Genomic DNA, 17,157 nt, shown 5'->3' on the forward strand with positions numbered 1-17,157 from the left:
CTCTATTTTTTGATGTGCAAAAATGGAGATAAACTTGCCAGTGGAGTGTTGGCTCGAACATTTGGGTTTCAGACTTTCCACCCTGTACGGTCGCTGTGATGCATCAAGGCCTTAACCCGCTAATGACAGGGTGTTAGCTACCCTCTGAGTGTATGTGGACTCTGTAATAACTCGTCTCCTCCCTGTTCCATACACTCTGCCCTGTGGGCAACATACAGAAGCATGAAGCGCTTTGGCTCTACAGCCCTTTGTCCTCCACCATGCACCCCACATTTGCTCATTTTTTACTTGCTTTTCCTTACATTTGTATTTAAAGTTTCATGTAATCTATCAGTGTGTTAAAGTTTAATAAAAACATGATGTTTGTTTGTTAACCTGAAATATCCACCTGGAGGACAGCGACTGGGTTTGGTTTCATCCCTTTTATGTAGACGTTTGAGGTGCCTGGTACAATCTAATGGAAATCTTATAACCGAGTGTTAGAGACTTTATTTGAAAGCTAACATCTATTTTCTGGAGCTGTGCTTGCTAAGTATGAGGCTAAAATGCAACCTAACCCTAAGTAGGTGATTCACTCATCATGGATCTCTCTGTCACTGATTGGTTTTAGAGCACTCTGTCTGTACTACCCTGTCATATGTCAATCAGTGCACTCATCGGTAGCTTGAGACCTGTCCACTCTGCATGACAAGCAGTTATTTTGCATTATCGTTAAATGTCGTCATCCATCAGAGAGCACAAGAGAGAGAGTTCTGAAAGGATGTTTGCATGCCTACAGATGTTTGTGACCATGCACACTCTGCAGTAAGTACACATGAACCTTTTTAGACGCATGTCCAAGAAGTATAACAGGAATGATTACTTGGCCGTGATGTCTTCAGCTGTCCACGTCCGTGTCTGCAGCAGAGTGTAATTGGCTCTTAACCCTACATCTAAAGCTTGATTTCGAATTCTACGATGCAGTCTGTGAGAGTGGCCGTAGGCAGCGTGTACTTGTGTACAGTTTGTCTATGTTGCTCTGCAGTTTCACCATCAAAGCACCAACAGGCAGGTGGAATTTCTCTCCGCAAGTTGATCTTTTCTCTTCCAGTCAATGCAAAACCTGGTGGCAGACGAAGTAGATGGAAATGCAGTGCTGAACAGGCCGCGTTGAAGTGATGCACAGTTCCATTTCTGCGCAGGTGCACAGATACCTGAACATAGATTACAGCACAGGGTCTCAAAGGGGTCATGTGACATAACTATGACATAGATTTAACGCAGAAGCATAAATGCACTGTGTTTCTCCCGCGGTGTTCAGAGGTGAAGTTAATGGTTGATAACATTGAGCGGTTTAACGGCGACAATGGTTTTTGTTTTGATCAAGCAGTCAAACTGTGAATTAAAAAGAAGCTGTGCTTTCTAAAGCAGCGGTCCCCAACCCCCGGGCCACGAGTCGTTTGGTACCGGGCCGCGAGAGTTGAGGCTCGGGCGTGAAATTTATGGTTTTCAGGGTTTTTCCCGTGTTGTAGTTTTGTGTTATTTTGAAAGAAATATTTACAGGTTACCATAGCGACCAGAGAGCATTAAGGGGCAGAGAGGAGGATGTTACGCTCAATGTTATTGGTGCATTTCAGGAGGACGCTGCTAATAAAGTTACACAATTACTCAGTGAATTTGTGTTTATTATTATATTTACAGAATACTGCAGATTTTTCTTGGTCGCATCATTTTATTTTGCTGTATTTATCCGCGACACCTTAAAGTATTGTCTAACATTAAACCGGTCCGTAGCGCAAAAAGGTTGAGGACCGCTGGTCTAAAGTCACCGTTAGGCCTGAGCAGTCATGATTTGTGTAGACTGTGACGTCCATGTGGTCCTGCAGTCTCCTATTAAAACACTGGTGTCTGCAGCGCATTAAGAATCACGATGGGAATATAAGAAGTAAACAAAGCGATCACATAGGGTTTTGTTTATAATCATTTATATTGATCTTTTAAATGACTTTTGAACATCTGACCAAAGAAAAATCTGCATTAAATTGTCTATTTAAATACCATACCACCAAAGTGCGTGTCTGTGCTTTTGTCTTCTGGACGACTCGTTCTGTACATCTTGCTCTCAAGCTGCTTTAACTTTAGTTAAGGGGCCACATCTCGTGCTATTGTCGAGAGCCGATACTGATCCCCCGCCTAATGGATTGAAGGCGGGCACCAGATCAATAACGCTGGTATTAGGTGGCTCTGGAAAGCGGCAGCTTCCTCTTATTTTTCATCTGAAGTTGAGCGACCTCGCTTCTTGTGATATTTTCTAATAATGCCACCTTTTCCCTCTGGTCCACAGCCGAAGCAGATCGGAGATGATTTCTGCGGTTTGGTACTGAACCAGCCGCTCGGAGGCCTGAGGGTGATCGAGGGACAGCCGCTGTACGAGGACCGGACCGAGGGCATGGGCGCTGTGGCCGCATACACCTACGGGGAGCACACGGTGGTGTTCGTGGGAACCCGGAGTGGACAGCTGAAGAAGGTAGGAGGAAAGAACGGATGATTAGTCTACCGAGGAGGAAAAGCTGTTGTGAATATGTTTGCGCTCCTGTTTGAGTTGGGTACTCTGTGGGAAAGGAAGGAAGTCAGGGAAGGGAATTAAGAGAGACAGGACAGAATGACAGGAAAGGAATACCGGTGGACTGTTTGAGGGCTTTTGTTTCCCCTGCTGAGAGGAAAGGGCTGCATTAATGTTTTAAAATTGCTTTTGGGGCTTTGATTGCTTTCTAGAGTTTCTATTTAAGGAGGTTAGAAGGAAAGATAGAGAGACAATTGTCTTATTCATGTTTTAAATCACTTGAGGCTCTTTTAGTTCTTTGGTTCGGATGAAAGGAAGAGATTGAAGTTCACCTGTTTGATTGCAGTCCATCTTGAAACAATCAAGGTGTTTGTTCTCCATTTATAAGGGGTTTTGATAAAGTACTCAGCTTTCTTTGTCACTCGGATGGAGCCATGTGATGTTATCAGTCGTCAGTGTGACTCTCACCTGTGAATCATTTGTTTGTTCGTTGTCGAATGTCAAACTCGGCTGTGTCGGAGGTGTTTAGCTGTGAAGCTGTAGGACTGGGAACGGTCGCAAGGCAGCGTTTAGAAGAAGTGAGTCTTCACGCTGCGTTATTACCGAGCTTCAGTTCATCAGCGCTGAAAGTAATTTCAGCTCTGGCATAACAGTTATTGCAAAGAACTGAAAACGGTGTGAGAGTGCATTTATACAGGAATGTCTTCAGTTTTATTCTGTTCATTTCATCAAATGTCTTTTCCGAAGCTGCCTGATGAGGCTTTAGTGCAAATGTTTATTGAGATGTGTGCGTGACTGTTGAGTCGACTGCTTTCAGAAATGCTGTGTTTCTCTTCTCATTTGCACTCTTACTCCTGAAAACCTCACACCTGATAAACAAACTTAATACAGTAATGATTAAAAAGACAAAAACCAACAATATATTTATGTTTGTTGTCTTCTGTCTTCAAATACGTCTCCAAATAATGTCAAAAAAAAGAAGAAGAAGACCCCTGCAGCTACACTCACCATGTGTCGTCTTTGTTGTTCCTCTTTTCTGTCTCCAAAAAATAATTTGGATGCATTTTAAAGACTCATTTGGAAACATCACATACGGTCTTCCATTATCTATTGCAGTTTGATATTTGCTCTATTACTCATTAATAATAAGTTAGTTAGTAGCTCCACGAAAGGATCAGTTAAAAATTTAGAAATAATTAAAAATCCACCAGCAAAACATTTTTAATGGTCTGAAAGCTTTTGTGTTTTTGAGCAAAAGTAATTTTGGAACCAGAATCAACAAAATAAAATGAGTTTTATAATCATATTTGATAGTCGGTGGCTACAGAAGAGACTAAGTTTTAAGCAGAGATTTGCAACGCTGTAGAAACCTGTTGGCACGCTGCAGACTCAGGTGGCTTTGAATGTTCAAATATCGATCACGTATGAATGAAAACTCATTGTGAGTCTGAGAAAGCTTTGATGTCACGTCTTTACTGTATCTCAGATCTGAGTTCAGGTGTTGGAATATCAAAATCAAGAGTCTGATTTTTCACACCTCTGTAAACAATATTCACATGTATCCAGACAGATTGGTTATTCAGCCTTTAACGGGGACTCCATACTAAAATAAATAACCATATTAATACCCATAGGCAACAGGTATCTGATAAATATTTCATTTCTTTTACATATTCTCTGCTGCTTATGAAACTCATCCTCGGTCACACCTCCATATGTGCCAGCCTGCTCTCTGCAGCCTGTGGCGCCGCTGTTATTATTGTTATCTGGAGCTGAAAATAAGCTGAACGCTGTTTTGATTTCATAACGCAGCAAACACAATCTGTTCATTTCCAGGGTTTTTATTCTCAGGCAGGAGAGATAAACAGCACGGAGACAGGAAGCAGGACTGGTGCAGGATTAAAGCAAATGTGAGCAGTGACAGTTCAGGATGGGGCCGGTGTCTCTGCACAGATGCTCTCAGCCTTGTTGAAGTTGTAAAGTTGTCTCAGTGGTGTCGGACAACCTCACAGAAAGCTGCAGAGACGCTCAGACTGTCTGCTGCTGTCAGAAAAATGCCCCACTTAGCTGCACAAGATGTCTGTTTTCTGTCTCCTTCAGGGCTCGGCAGTCGGTTAAAGACTCACCGTTTCCCACAGCACAAACTCCGTCCTCTCTGGAGGATTTAAGACTTTGCTGAGCGGCAGAAAGCTTTCCTACACTCTGTGGGTGAAACTAAAAACCTAAATCAAGTAAAAAGGACAGGACAGACGTGTAAAGTGGACCGTAGGCCTGACTGCGCTCTGACATTGTTGACTCCAGTGCAAAATTTCGTCCAGTAAAGCACAAGTAGAATTTACAAGTCTCAGACTGTCTGAGAGTCAAACGAGTGCGTCTGGCAAGCAGCATCGCTGAGCACCTTCACAAAAACAAATAAATGATTATCTTAGAAAAGGGAAAAAGGAATAGATGTTCAAAAACACAAAGTTCTTTGGAGATGTTAAAGATGTTGATGTTCTAGAGGTTTGTTATGAGCAAGAACGAGAGCACAAGTTCTCCAGGTTCTTTTTAGGGAGTTAAAATATTTCTAGGCTCTTTTAAGATAGCTTTGCCTTTAGGACCTTTATTCTTTTAGGACTTTGAAATGGTTAAACATGTCAAATCATCTGTGAAATGATCCGTCCTACAAAGAAATATCTTACTAGATGTTTAACAACCTGTGTGCGTTCGACCGGTTAAAGCCACCACAATATGGTCTCTAAAAGCTTTCGTTGGTTACAGGGAAATTTATTTTAGAGGGTTTTTTTAGAGGTCCTCCTTAAGTTCTTGGGAGCCAGGACCTCTAAGGATACCCTGGTAATCCTGGTAATCAGTCTGAAACTTCTAGACATTGTTTAGGGGACCTGGGAAGAGCAGCAAACTTAAGTTCTTTAGGTTCCTATTGTTGATACGCTGTTAAAGGTCTTTCAGATGCTTAGAGTCATCATTGAAGATGTTTTAGAGGAACTTTAGGACATTTAGATAGTTTGACATCTCTTCAGAGCTCATTTGATAACCCATGCGTTCAACCACCTGATGAAATCGTATTAAGGTCTTTCAAAGGTCTGGGATTTTATAAAAGGTCCTTAAGTCTCTTAAACACAATTAGTTTTATTTCAGTTTGGCTTGACGTCTACCTCAGCAAAGCCCTCTGTGCTTCTCTTCCCTGGATGCTGTGCTGGTGCTGACGCTAGAACTCATTTTACACATTTCCACAAAGAAACAGGACTTGTGCCAGCGATGAAGAGCTGGCATCAGTACAACACCATAAAATTGTTCCGCCCACCGTTGGAACCACTGTCAGTGGCTTGGTAGTGGTTAACTCAAGAAATTAACCAATGATGGACAGATTCAGCCCACGCATTTTCTGATTTTCTTCCCAGAAGAGAAATTATCCGACTTCTGCTAGTAATGCTATATAACAAACACTTCTCAAACCTCTCCAAACGTGGGCTGGCTCTCAAAGGCACAAAGGCAGAACTGGGTAGTACTGGGCGTTTGGCACCTTTTTGTAAGGTCTATTAAGGTCTTAAAGATAGTTCCCTTTAAGCGATTTATGGGCTAGTTTGTGTGGTTGAACACCTGTGGGTCATTAGATGAGCTGGTACAGTAATTAAGGTGTATAGTAGTTGCTTGAGAACCTTGTTACAGCCCCCATTTAGTGTTTTGCTAAAGTGCTAAGTCTTTAGTTATCCGTATGATTACCGTAAATCTCCTAAAGCATCTTCTCCAGAATCAGAAGGACCATTTAAACCACTACAAAGACGCTTAACATGTCCTTAGCAACAACGATGAGCACCGAAAGGAGCTGGTCTTTGTCTTCATGGACCACTAAACCCTCCAGAGGGAGCTCTGCAACGCCCTTAATGGCAACTAGATGCACCTAAAGGAGCTTTGAAGGATCTCCACTGGATTCCTGATAGTACAGATGGACACCAAATTTAAATCAAGCAAAAAGACTTTACACGTTAGGGGACCCAACCATCTCTTCAAAAAGAAAAATACTTTGTGCAGTGCAATCACAAATATTTAAAGGGCTTTCAATTTAAATTGGAGGGATCTGGATTCATCCTTTTCATGCATTTTAAAGTTAAAAATAATAAATGAATTCAACAGTAATTTTGCCCTTTTGACTTTTTGGTTGAATAAATGCAAAGCTTCTCTATACATCGTCCTCTGCACGATGGGCACATTAATCCACATCATCAGCAGTCATTAAAATTAAAAGATGCATTAAAAACCCTCTTCTGCTCCCACATTTGACCACACAATCATCTCCATTTTCCAGCCTGCCAACGATGAATTTTAATTGCCTGAACACTAAAAACGGAGGATGGGTGGTGAATGAATCCTCTTGGCGTTCACCCCGCTCACCTCTCCTCCCACACAGCTGCCGCTTTAATATTCATTCACATAGGGAGATATTTCTCTGAAAGCTGACCTCTGAGAGCGACGGATAGAGGGAGGAACCGAGGCAGAGAGGGAGGAATGGCCGGGGGTGTAGTCTGTACAGTGAACAGCTTGGTGAAAATCACTGGGTTTGGTTTTAGATGTTGGGCTCTGTGTGGTTGGGAGTTGGCGGAGAACTCTTGTTTCTATGTTTAGTGGAACTTCCTCCTCCTCCTCCTCCTCCTCAACTCTCTGAGCTGCTGGCATCCAACAAAAGCTCTCCACTGCTTCAACGCCCAACAAGACGATAAGCAATAGACCCAAATCCAGTCTGGCTGGGAGGCTTTTCCCTCGGTTTCCCTTTAAGCCTGTTAAATTCAAAGTGATTATTTTTCCCAAAAAATCTATAAGTTTATGGACTGATTTTCATTTTATGCCAGTCATTGGGTTTGACAATTTCTATTAAGATAAGTAATGGTCTTATTAGTCAGTTAATCAGCAGTTTCCCTCATTTCAAATCTTTCATTTAACGCTCAATCGCCGCTTCCTCATTTGAAGCGGCCAATCGTTTCAAATGAGGACGGCACTTCCGTAAACATGAATTACTTTTTTTTTCTTTTTCTTTTTTGCACTGTAATGTGGGATATTTAAAGCGTGTAGCATTTTTAGCATGTTGCCATGAGCACACATCTGTTATCACATGTTTACCATTGTACCATATAGGTCATTGTTATCCTTAATGAGAAACTTGTTTTACACGGAAATGCTTCCATCAGCATCTGCATCATTTTAAAATCATTTGGTACATTTGGGTTAAATCTTAGCCTGGTGCGACTCTGTGAAGCACTGTGGTCGACTATCCACTGAGTTTTAACCTCCTAAGACCCGAACTCTTCCATAGCATGCATTTTTTATTTCTCTTTGCTATTTGGGCTGATTGGGACCTGATGATGGTAAAATTGAAGAATTGTCTTTTTTTTTAAAACCAGATTTTTGTTTCTGAGAAAAATTAGATCCACATATGAGGACATTTGTTTTACATTTCAATAGAACAGAGGCAGTATAACGTCCTCGTACGTGGATATCAGGCCCTTGTAGAGCAAAATGCTGTATTTTGGTCTAGACAATGCAAAATGTGATGTCCACATATGTGGTTAAAATCTGTTGCGCTAACATCATATGAATTTCAGACCTTTGCTTTTTCAAATATACGCAGTTTAAAAATAGGACAAAAGACTTCAGGCTTTTGAGCACATCTCTAGACTCGTGGAGCCATTTTTCTGAAGTCAGAGCATAAAGATTCAAAAGTTAAACAAACCACTATTTTTGCGATTGACTGCTTGCTGCTGAATTGGCACGTCGAGCCGAAACGGTTCACTTCTCCCACCGAAAGGCTGAAAGCAGCAGTAAAAATGCCAAACGTGGCCCTGCTGAAGAAGCGATAGTGTTGGCTCACTTTCAGAAGAAACTTTGAATCTTAATTGAGCTTTTGATGTGTGACAATCTGCAAAATTACAGTATAAATTGCCTTATTTGCAGCTGGAGGTGTCCTATCAGCATTTTCTGATGCCTGGTTTTGTAATTACAGAGTATAATAATATAAAGACTTCTGAAAGAGCCGTTTGAACCAAAGGACATACTGCGCCAAGCTCCATTGTTCGGGTCCTTTTAGTTTTTTTATTTACAGCATCCGAACCAACCCCACACTAATCTGCTGCTGGATTCCTTCTGACCAACTGGTTTCATGCCAGGACTCGTCCGTGTCTTCGTCTCCACAAAGCCTTCCAGAGGTTCCCAACTGGGCTGATCTGATTGGCTGTTGCTGGGACGGGAGCTCAGATGCTTGATCAGTTGAATTAAGGGTGAATTGGTAATTTGGCAAGAGACTTAAAAGAGATAAACAAAGACCACAAACCTACAACTCTGTGGATGTTAGAAAAGTCTAGGTCAGTGTGATTTTAAATGTCAGAGCAGCAGCCTCCAGAACTCTTTGTTCATCTTTTATCACAACTCTGCACTTAAAATCTAATCATCTTGGACTGAAACAGATCTTTGGAGCAGATCCCAGAGGCAAACATGACCTTTCACTCATCATACTCACCAGATGGACGGACAGACAGTGAAACGCAAGCTTTAAAGCTGATTAGCGTTGATTAAAAGTTGCTTTTCTACTCATGTCTTCAAGTCGTTTGGTCTGAGTTGCAGAGACTTGTGTTTTCTGTTTGGTGGCTCTGCTAGTGGACAGAAATATTGATTCACACAAGCACTAATTTCTATATTTTGCTGTATTTACTGGTAATTGTATAGACTTTTTGAGCACATTTCTGAATGTCAGTATAAGAGGATTTATTAGTCCTTGTAAACAGCTGCCATTACCTGGAAACTGTATGCATTTTTGTCAGTTTAAATTTAATTGGGGGTTAAACTGGACACTGTTCATGTTCATGTTTGACCTTCTTAGACAAAAAGTCCTGTCCTCAGTGGGGTAACTGAGATAGAAAGAGGAGCAGTTTGTCCAAAAGGGTTTAACGTCACGTTTTCCATAAACTAAGCATGTTTTGGTGACTGAACTTAAGCAAAAAGCTAATAATGTAAATCGAGATAGCACCTTAAACCTGCCTTTTTTTTCCTAATGGCCAGTAGGGGTCGACTTGTCTGGTTGCAAAAGATGGATGTCACGGTTGCAACATCCATCTTTTATGTCCATTATGTGGTTCACACACTAAGAACAAACCTAAGTCTCCTGCTTAACAGTGTTTTGACCTTCCACGTGGGTTTTTCCAGTCTCTGCCTGATTAGAATGATAATAATGAACTCATTCTTCAGCCGTTTTCACTCAGGAATACAGATCTTGGACTGCCCAAAGCTGCAAATCGAGTGTTCACCAGTTTCGTGCATTGACAAGAGGCGAATACAAAGGCGAGCACTCGTCCCTAAAGTATTTTGAAATGGCCAAACTGCAGCCTGCTCTCTTCAGTCTGCCAGTCTGCTCTTTCACTAAAAACTCTGGTTTAAGTCTCCGGGTCGGTCGCTGTAGCCACTTCATATCTCTCCCTAAAGAAATCACTGCTATTATGCCACAAAATTCATAATTAAAAGGATCTATTTTCCTCACTCTTGTTATTATCTGCTTTCAAATGAAACTGAAACTGGAAGCGATGCCTTCAATAGCCTCCGTGGTTGACTCGGTATGACAGCGTGCTGTGTGCGATATTGCATTGTCCCTTTTGGGCATTCAGTCCCTGCTTAAACTGTGATGAGTTCACACTGAAATCTGATATTGGCCACATTTAAGAAATAATAATATGTACCACCAGAAGAAGAAGAAAAACAGATCCGAGGGCCAGGTTGTGCAGTGTCCCAGAGAGGGAACTAAAAGAGCCTCACACAGGCAAAGAAAAGCATTCAAACCATGAAAGTGTTGCATTCATGGAAGAAAAGAATGCATCTAGCAGTATACCAGACAGTTATGGTGAAGGGATGGTTTTTCCTAAAATGTCAAACTATTGCTTTAAGATTAAATTAGCAGGGAGTAATAATTGTTAGTTTGTGCAGTGCTGACCACAGAGCGTCTGTCAGCCCTCCTGATGCTTTTCCACTGAGACTCTGCGCTATGACAGAAGGGAAAACAAGTTGTAACTCAAACTCTGTTGACTTTATCTCTGCCTGTCAGACTCTTTTATCCTCCTCCTTCTTCTTTTTGTCCTACTCTCTGCTGTCCAGCAGTTTGTCATCGTTTCAGTCTCTAAATCCTTTGTTTGCCACATTTTCTTCCATCTTTCTAAAGATTACGTTCCTGGCTGTTGTCATCAGACTGCTGGTGCTTTAATTTCATTTCTAAAGCAGCAAAATGTTTCTTAAATATTTTGCTGTGTCATTAAGCTGTAAATAACATCCAACATTAATGGTGCTTTATGTGCGCCTGCCGTGCCACATGCACTAATGTACCCCAACACTATCGCTGGTGCCGGCTCATGAATTGTGTGCTGATGAGAAGCTGGGATGGTTCCTCTGTTCCAAAGCTCGGTGAACACAGAATCCGTGATTTCCACGAGGAATTTCATATCTTGTTTGGTCAGAGTGCAGTTCTCTGCTTTGCCTCAGTCCATCATAAATGAGCTTGAGCCCAGAGAAGGCAGATGTGCTCCTGAGCCCATGCGGTGATTTCATGTCTGTTTTTGATGCAGTACCTGAGAGTTTTTGAGAGCCTGAACATCACAGCCACACAAAATGCTTTTCAGCCTCGTCTGTCCTGTACAGCTTTGGCCTGTGTTAAAACTGTAGATAATAAAATCCTAAATAAAATCGTGGCTCAAAAGTTGGGAGTTCGCCTTGTAATCGGAAGGTTGCCGGTTCGAGCCCCGCCTTGGACAGTCTCGGTCGTTGTGTCCTTGGGCGAGACACTTCACCCGTTGCCTACTGGTGGTGGTCAGAGGGCCCGGTGGCGCCAGTGTCCGGCAGCCTCGCCTCTGTCAGTGCGCCCCAGGGTGGCTGTGGCTACAATGTAGCTTGCCATCACCAGTGTGTGAATGTGTGTGTGAATGGGTGGATGACTGGATATGTAAAGCGCTTTGGGGTCCTTAGGGACTAGTAAAGCGCTATATAAATACAGGCCATTTACCATTTACCATTTAAAATAGCTGAGAATGTTCATTTTCTCCAAACCTGCTGAAGTGTCCACACCGTCTTTACTCCTGAAAGCCTCTCTGGGATATTTATGTTACTAATTAGCCTAATTAATTACAAAATGTTCCACCAGGCGCCTTTTTGATTCTGTCTAAACTTTCGAAGCATGTTGTTGCCATCAGATTTAAAATTGCTTGGGCTTATCCTTAAAACCGCTGGTTATCGGTTACATCCAAATCAGCTGTTTTGACCAAATGTGGGGTCGTTAATGAGGTTTTCAGTGGATTTATTAAACATTTCTTTTGCTCTGCGTTTGTGCTGGGTTTTCCGTTTAGTCTTGACTATAAGCACCTGTCTGATTGTCACAAAACATAATTGATAATCAACTGCAGCTTTTCTTTTAACAAATACGAGAAAACGCCCATATTTGAAGATTTCTTTGTCTCTGAAAAACCGGTTTGCTGCTTTCTTTGTTCATCGCTGTGAGCTGATGATTTGTTTTATGAGCTTTTGAACATTTTTGGCAGAGGAGATGATGTGTAGTCTGTAAAACAATCGCTGCAATCAATGATAATCATCAGATAGAACCATAACTTTAACCCTGACTGTTGTGCAGGTTGATTTTTTTTCCTTTTTTCCCCATAGAAACCAGTGGCTGCCTGGAGGAAGCGAAATCAGAGTATGAGGCTGTAAATGTTGGATTCAGAGCTGGTATTTAAAAGCTGAACTCATCCGATTCCGGCAGGTTTTACTGTGAAGCTTCCAATGAGGTGTCAGGCTGCCAGCGACAGTCAGAACTGATGTGATTATGTTGTTAGAGAAGGCCGACTGGGCCCGAGTCCCAGCAACACAATCAGCCTGCTGCCGGCCTCGATGGAAAAACACTGAAGCAAAAAAGATACCACCTTAACCAGTCCCAGGAAATACCACCTTAATCTGAAGTACTCGGTGGGACTGGATTATTTTTGTTTTTTTTTAAGCAAATCATCTTTCATTTCTCAGAATTTCAGATGTACAGGTTAACAGTTTTCCTGTGTTTAACCCCTCTGAGCAGCGCTTCCCCCTGGTGTTTAGGAATAAGATATTTATCATTTATTATTAATTACAATTTAATTACTGAGTCAGATATCTGCTGTGATTCTTTATCAAACTTGTGATTGATGCGTCATCGGACAATCAGAGTAGAAAAAGAGGCTTTGATGTGTGAAAGCTTCACTGCCGAGAGTGATGCTTTTATTTTGAAATACACAATGCTAGAAAAACATTTCTGATGCATCCAGATATGATTCCAGAAAACTGGACTATTTGGAAAAACTTCTTGTTTTCCCATTGCTCCCACTTTGTAGATGCCCTCCTCTTGAAATCATCAGCATGTCAAAGATACAAATATGCACTCGTTACCTGTACCAGCCCTCATTTCCCTCACAGACCGTTAAACACCGCTTTAATGCCCTGTGGGATTTGAGCAGTGTTTATTTTTCACAGTGTTTTTTTTTTTTTGTTTTAAACACATTATTGGACTGGTTTCAAACACTTTTGTCCTTATTTTTGACATGAAAATAGGGCCTGGGTTTAAAAATACACCACAGTGTACGCTTTTAAAGTCCTGCTGATTAGTCCTGTTAGCTGCATTCGGCTAAGACTTCATTGTCACTGCAGGGAGTTTGGCTACCAGCTGGGTCTTAATTGCACAGGTTAAAGGTGCCTCTGTTTAAGCTGTCAGTCTGTGCACACCTGTGTCAGGGAGGCTTTTTAGACTTCCTAGCAAAGTCATTTTTTTTATAAATGGCCTCTTGTAAGCTTACTGACATTGTTTTACCCCATTTCCTATTCAGAGCCTCTTTATGTTCTCATGCAAAACAAAATGCAGCATAAATAATGGACCCAGTGTGAGTCTCTGTTCAGAGAAACTCACTTGGCTCATTTGGTTACCCTTATAAGAGCATTTCGGCTTTAATGCAAAGTTGCCTGTGAGGACTCAGTCTTTGTTTTTTAAAGCTCTTCCTCTCCCCAAACAAGCTGCTGCACATGAAAGCATTTTGATGGACTTGTGTAAACTTATGCATTTCCAACCTGGGAAGCTTTTTACCCTGATGCACAGGAAGATTTATGTGAATTTCATCAGGTGCTCAGAGTGGAAACCCACTGAATTAAGTTTCTGGATTATCCACTGAAATCCTCTTGGTTCTGCAGAGTCCGCTGTCATCCTGCCCAGCTGCTCACTGGGCAGCAGCACTGTGGCTGCACCGCTTATGTCCCTGTTTTTTCTTTTTTTAAACCTCTCTCTAAGAATCTGAAGCAGGGTGGAGCTGCAGGGTAAGAAAAAGGTTTGTGCAGCAGTGGTTTTTATCTCTATTTAGCTCCATATGAACACACACTGGGGCTTCAGGTTTCAGGTCAACGTCCACTTCCTGTCAGGTCCACGTCTGGATTCAGACCACCACAGTCGGAACTGGTTTTAACCCCTTTCTAATGCAGTGTTTTAGAGACTGCATTAAACGCTGGGTGTTGGCTGAACAAAATATATGAACCATTAAAGTGAAAATGGAAATTCATTTAGCCTGACATGTTATTACTCGGTGGAATATAACAAAGTAAAAACGCATTAAAAATGTAACAAAATATTAGTTTTTTTCCGTCTGATGGAAAAATATTTTTTTGACCTAAATGCCAACGACATACCTCTTGAGAATAAGGACAAAGGTCTTTGACGTATTTGAAAATAATTCAGTATTGCTTAAAAAGTTGATTAACCATTCAGTCTAAACCTTGCACAGTCTGAGTCAATGCTGACGGTGTCGGGTGATGGTCCATTCATGTTCACTCCTGGAAACGCTGTAAACAAGTTTGCTTTAGACAAAGGTGCTCTCTGCTTGGTGTGTATATGAAGACATCGGGCAGAAATGGCTGGACCGTAATCATATTTTACTCCTATGGTTGACCTTTTAATCCGCTGCTGCAGACCTCCACTGCATCTATCTTTAGATTAGCCATAATTCCCTCTGAAGGGACATCTACACAGGAAGAGACCGGCAGTGATGTGGTGACCAGAGACCATTGATTCTCAATAAAATTCAGCAATTTGTATTATTGAGTTAAACCTCAGATGGCTGCACAGGTAACAGGAGTGACGGGCAATGCCAAAGTGGATCTTCAGTTTCATTTCCAGGGGAGAGGTTTCACCAGTGCACCTCCAAAGAGAGGAAAACAATTCAAAGTAAAGCCAGAGTCACTACATAAACTGAGTGACGGATGAAAGTTAAACCCACAACGGGGCAGTTTAGTGCTGTGAGGGTATATCAGTAAGTTTAGATTGATGCTGATGCAAACACACGTTGTCCTCGTATTGGTTTGTCTTTCTTGTTTATTTTATGGATTTATTTGTAGTTACAGGTTGATGTACCTCAGTGGGTATTTGTTGTTGCACTGTGAACAGACACAGCTTCTTCTTCACCTTTGTTTGAGCAAAATTAAAATATTGGAAGCCTTTTTGTAACCATATGTTTATGCAATTTAATTTGGTTTGCATCATTTTTCTTTATTTCTTTAAAGTTATTTAAGTTTATTAACTCTCCTGCCAGAATCAGCAAATCTACAAAGTTCTCTCAGTAAAAGAAAAAAAGTTAGACTTTCAAAAAGCAAATCATGAATGAACTAAATATAAAATACCAAAACGTGAGTGAGTGGCACCAGTTGGGCAAACCGTGTTCAACGTTACAGCAAAGACGAGTGCAGTGGGCGCAGTACCAGCAAGACTTACAAAACATAATAACACCCCCTCAGTGCAAGCAGGAGGGGGGAGTTGTAGTAGTGGCTGGCAACCTATCGGCGTATCAGCTAATCTGACAGACAATTGGCTCAGAGAGAGTGATGTCATCAAAGAGTGAGGCGACAGGAAGCTAAAGGGTTGTCCCGGGAGAAAGGGTGTGTGTGTGTATGTGCGTGCATACGTCTACCTTTTGGAGAACCGGTGTGATGATCATATTTGGTGTTTACACCCGATCTAACCTGAAGACGAGGCTCGAGGTTTAGGACCTGAGAATGCACTGTAGCAACGAGGGACCTCAAATATATAGAAGCACAAGTTTGTGTGTGTGTGTGTGTGTGTGTGTGTGTGTGTGTGTGTTGTCAGCAGCCCTCTTTGTTCTGGTTCCAAAACAAACAGGCCTGAGGGGAGAGAGGAGACACGCTGCACTGACCGCACCTCCCAACGCGCGCACACACACACACACACACACACACACACACACACACACACACACACACACACACACATACACACGCGCGCACACACACACGCAAACTTCTTGAACTTCGGTGGAATTTAATCAGAATATGAGGAGTATTTATTTCCGGAGATTGAAGTTGTCATAAAGAGGCTGTTGTTGCTGCTGAAGGACGAGCTTTAAAGCGGGTCTGTGACGTAAGGCCAGGATCTGTTTTGACAAAGACACACACTGTTCGCGACTTAGAACAAAATAACAATCACTTACATTTCTAACTATTTCAGTCAATGACTCTGTAAAGTGGGGCTAATTAGCTTTGCTTCATTTATTCCAACACAAAACAAACGCACGGATGTAAAAGGCTGCAAACCGGACAAACTCTCAGTTTTCGATCACGTTTGAAGGATCTCGTCATGTGATCATTATTTTATGATCGATTTTCTCAGTTCTGAAAAAAAAAAACGGCTCCGTTTTTATTCCAGAGCAACTTAAAAGGTTGCCGTGAGCATAGGCAGCGTATAAAAACTGATATAACTACTGTGATGTCACACACTGGCTTCTTGATGTTTTGGATACTTAAAATATTTTTATGTCACTCAACAAAAATTGAACCACCAGCACGAGAAGAGTGTTCGTCATTTAAGTACAGATATTTAGAGAAGCTGTTGGGCTTCACATAATGGCCTGACACTTTACTGAGACTCCTTTAATTTGTCACTCTTTTTGTACACGCGTCTGCTTATTTTTTCTTCAGATTTACATGTAAGGTTGATTTTAGAGCTCTGCTCTCCAGTAAAAACAGTTGAGCAGTTTCTTGGAATCTGTCTGTCATCTGTCTGTTTCATACTGAATCAACAAAATGAGCGAATGGACCAAATTCAATTTAGATCTTTAATCTCTCTGATTTATGTGAGCAGGAAGTAAGACTCGTTTGTGTTCTAATCTTGATGAGCTTGCAGTAAATACATTGGGGCGCTGTCACTGCCAGATTTAATGTAATGAATATGAGTTGTGAACATCATTAAAAGTTTTTTCCTTACAGTATTTTTCATGAATAAATAGAAGAATAATTTTTCTTTTTCCCAGTTTTGATTGCCGCTGTAGAGAAACCCAATGATTCATGCATTTCTGGGATTTTAAACTCACTGATGGAGGACTTCAGTGTTCAGTTCAGTCTGATCATCAGGCTGATGCGCCGTATAATGCAGTTAGAAGTCAGACAGAGGAGGTGGATGGCTGGACATGTCTCAATTCAATCCAATTTCATTTAGATGGAGCCAAATCATAACATAAGTCATCTCAAGGCACTTGATAGAAAAACCCATCGGTTCCACTCTAAGCAGCACTTGGCGACAG

At 41.6% G+C, this 17,157-nt stretch overlaps 1 protein-coding gene across 1 annotated transcript in view; it reads left to right on the plus strand.

The window, feature by feature from the left end:
* The window catches only part of plxna3 (plexin A3), a 137,524-nt gene that overhangs the window by 40,227 nt on the left and 80,140 nt on the right, over positions 1-17,157 (plus strand). Inside the window, exon 6 of the mRNA XM_026154649.1 lies at positions 2,324-2,506. Within this exon, the coding sequence (XP_026010434.1) occupies positions 2,324-2,506 (183 nt within the window). The remainder of the gene's footprint in view (positions 1-2,323; positions 2,507-17,157) is intronic.

This window comes from Astatotilapia calliptera, chromosome 20, assembly GCF_900246225.1.
Source record: "Astatotilapia calliptera chromosome 20, fAstCal1.2, whole genome shotgun sequence".
NCBI lineage: Eukaryota > Metazoa > Chordata > Actinopteri > Cichliformes > Cichlidae > Astatotilapia > Astatotilapia calliptera.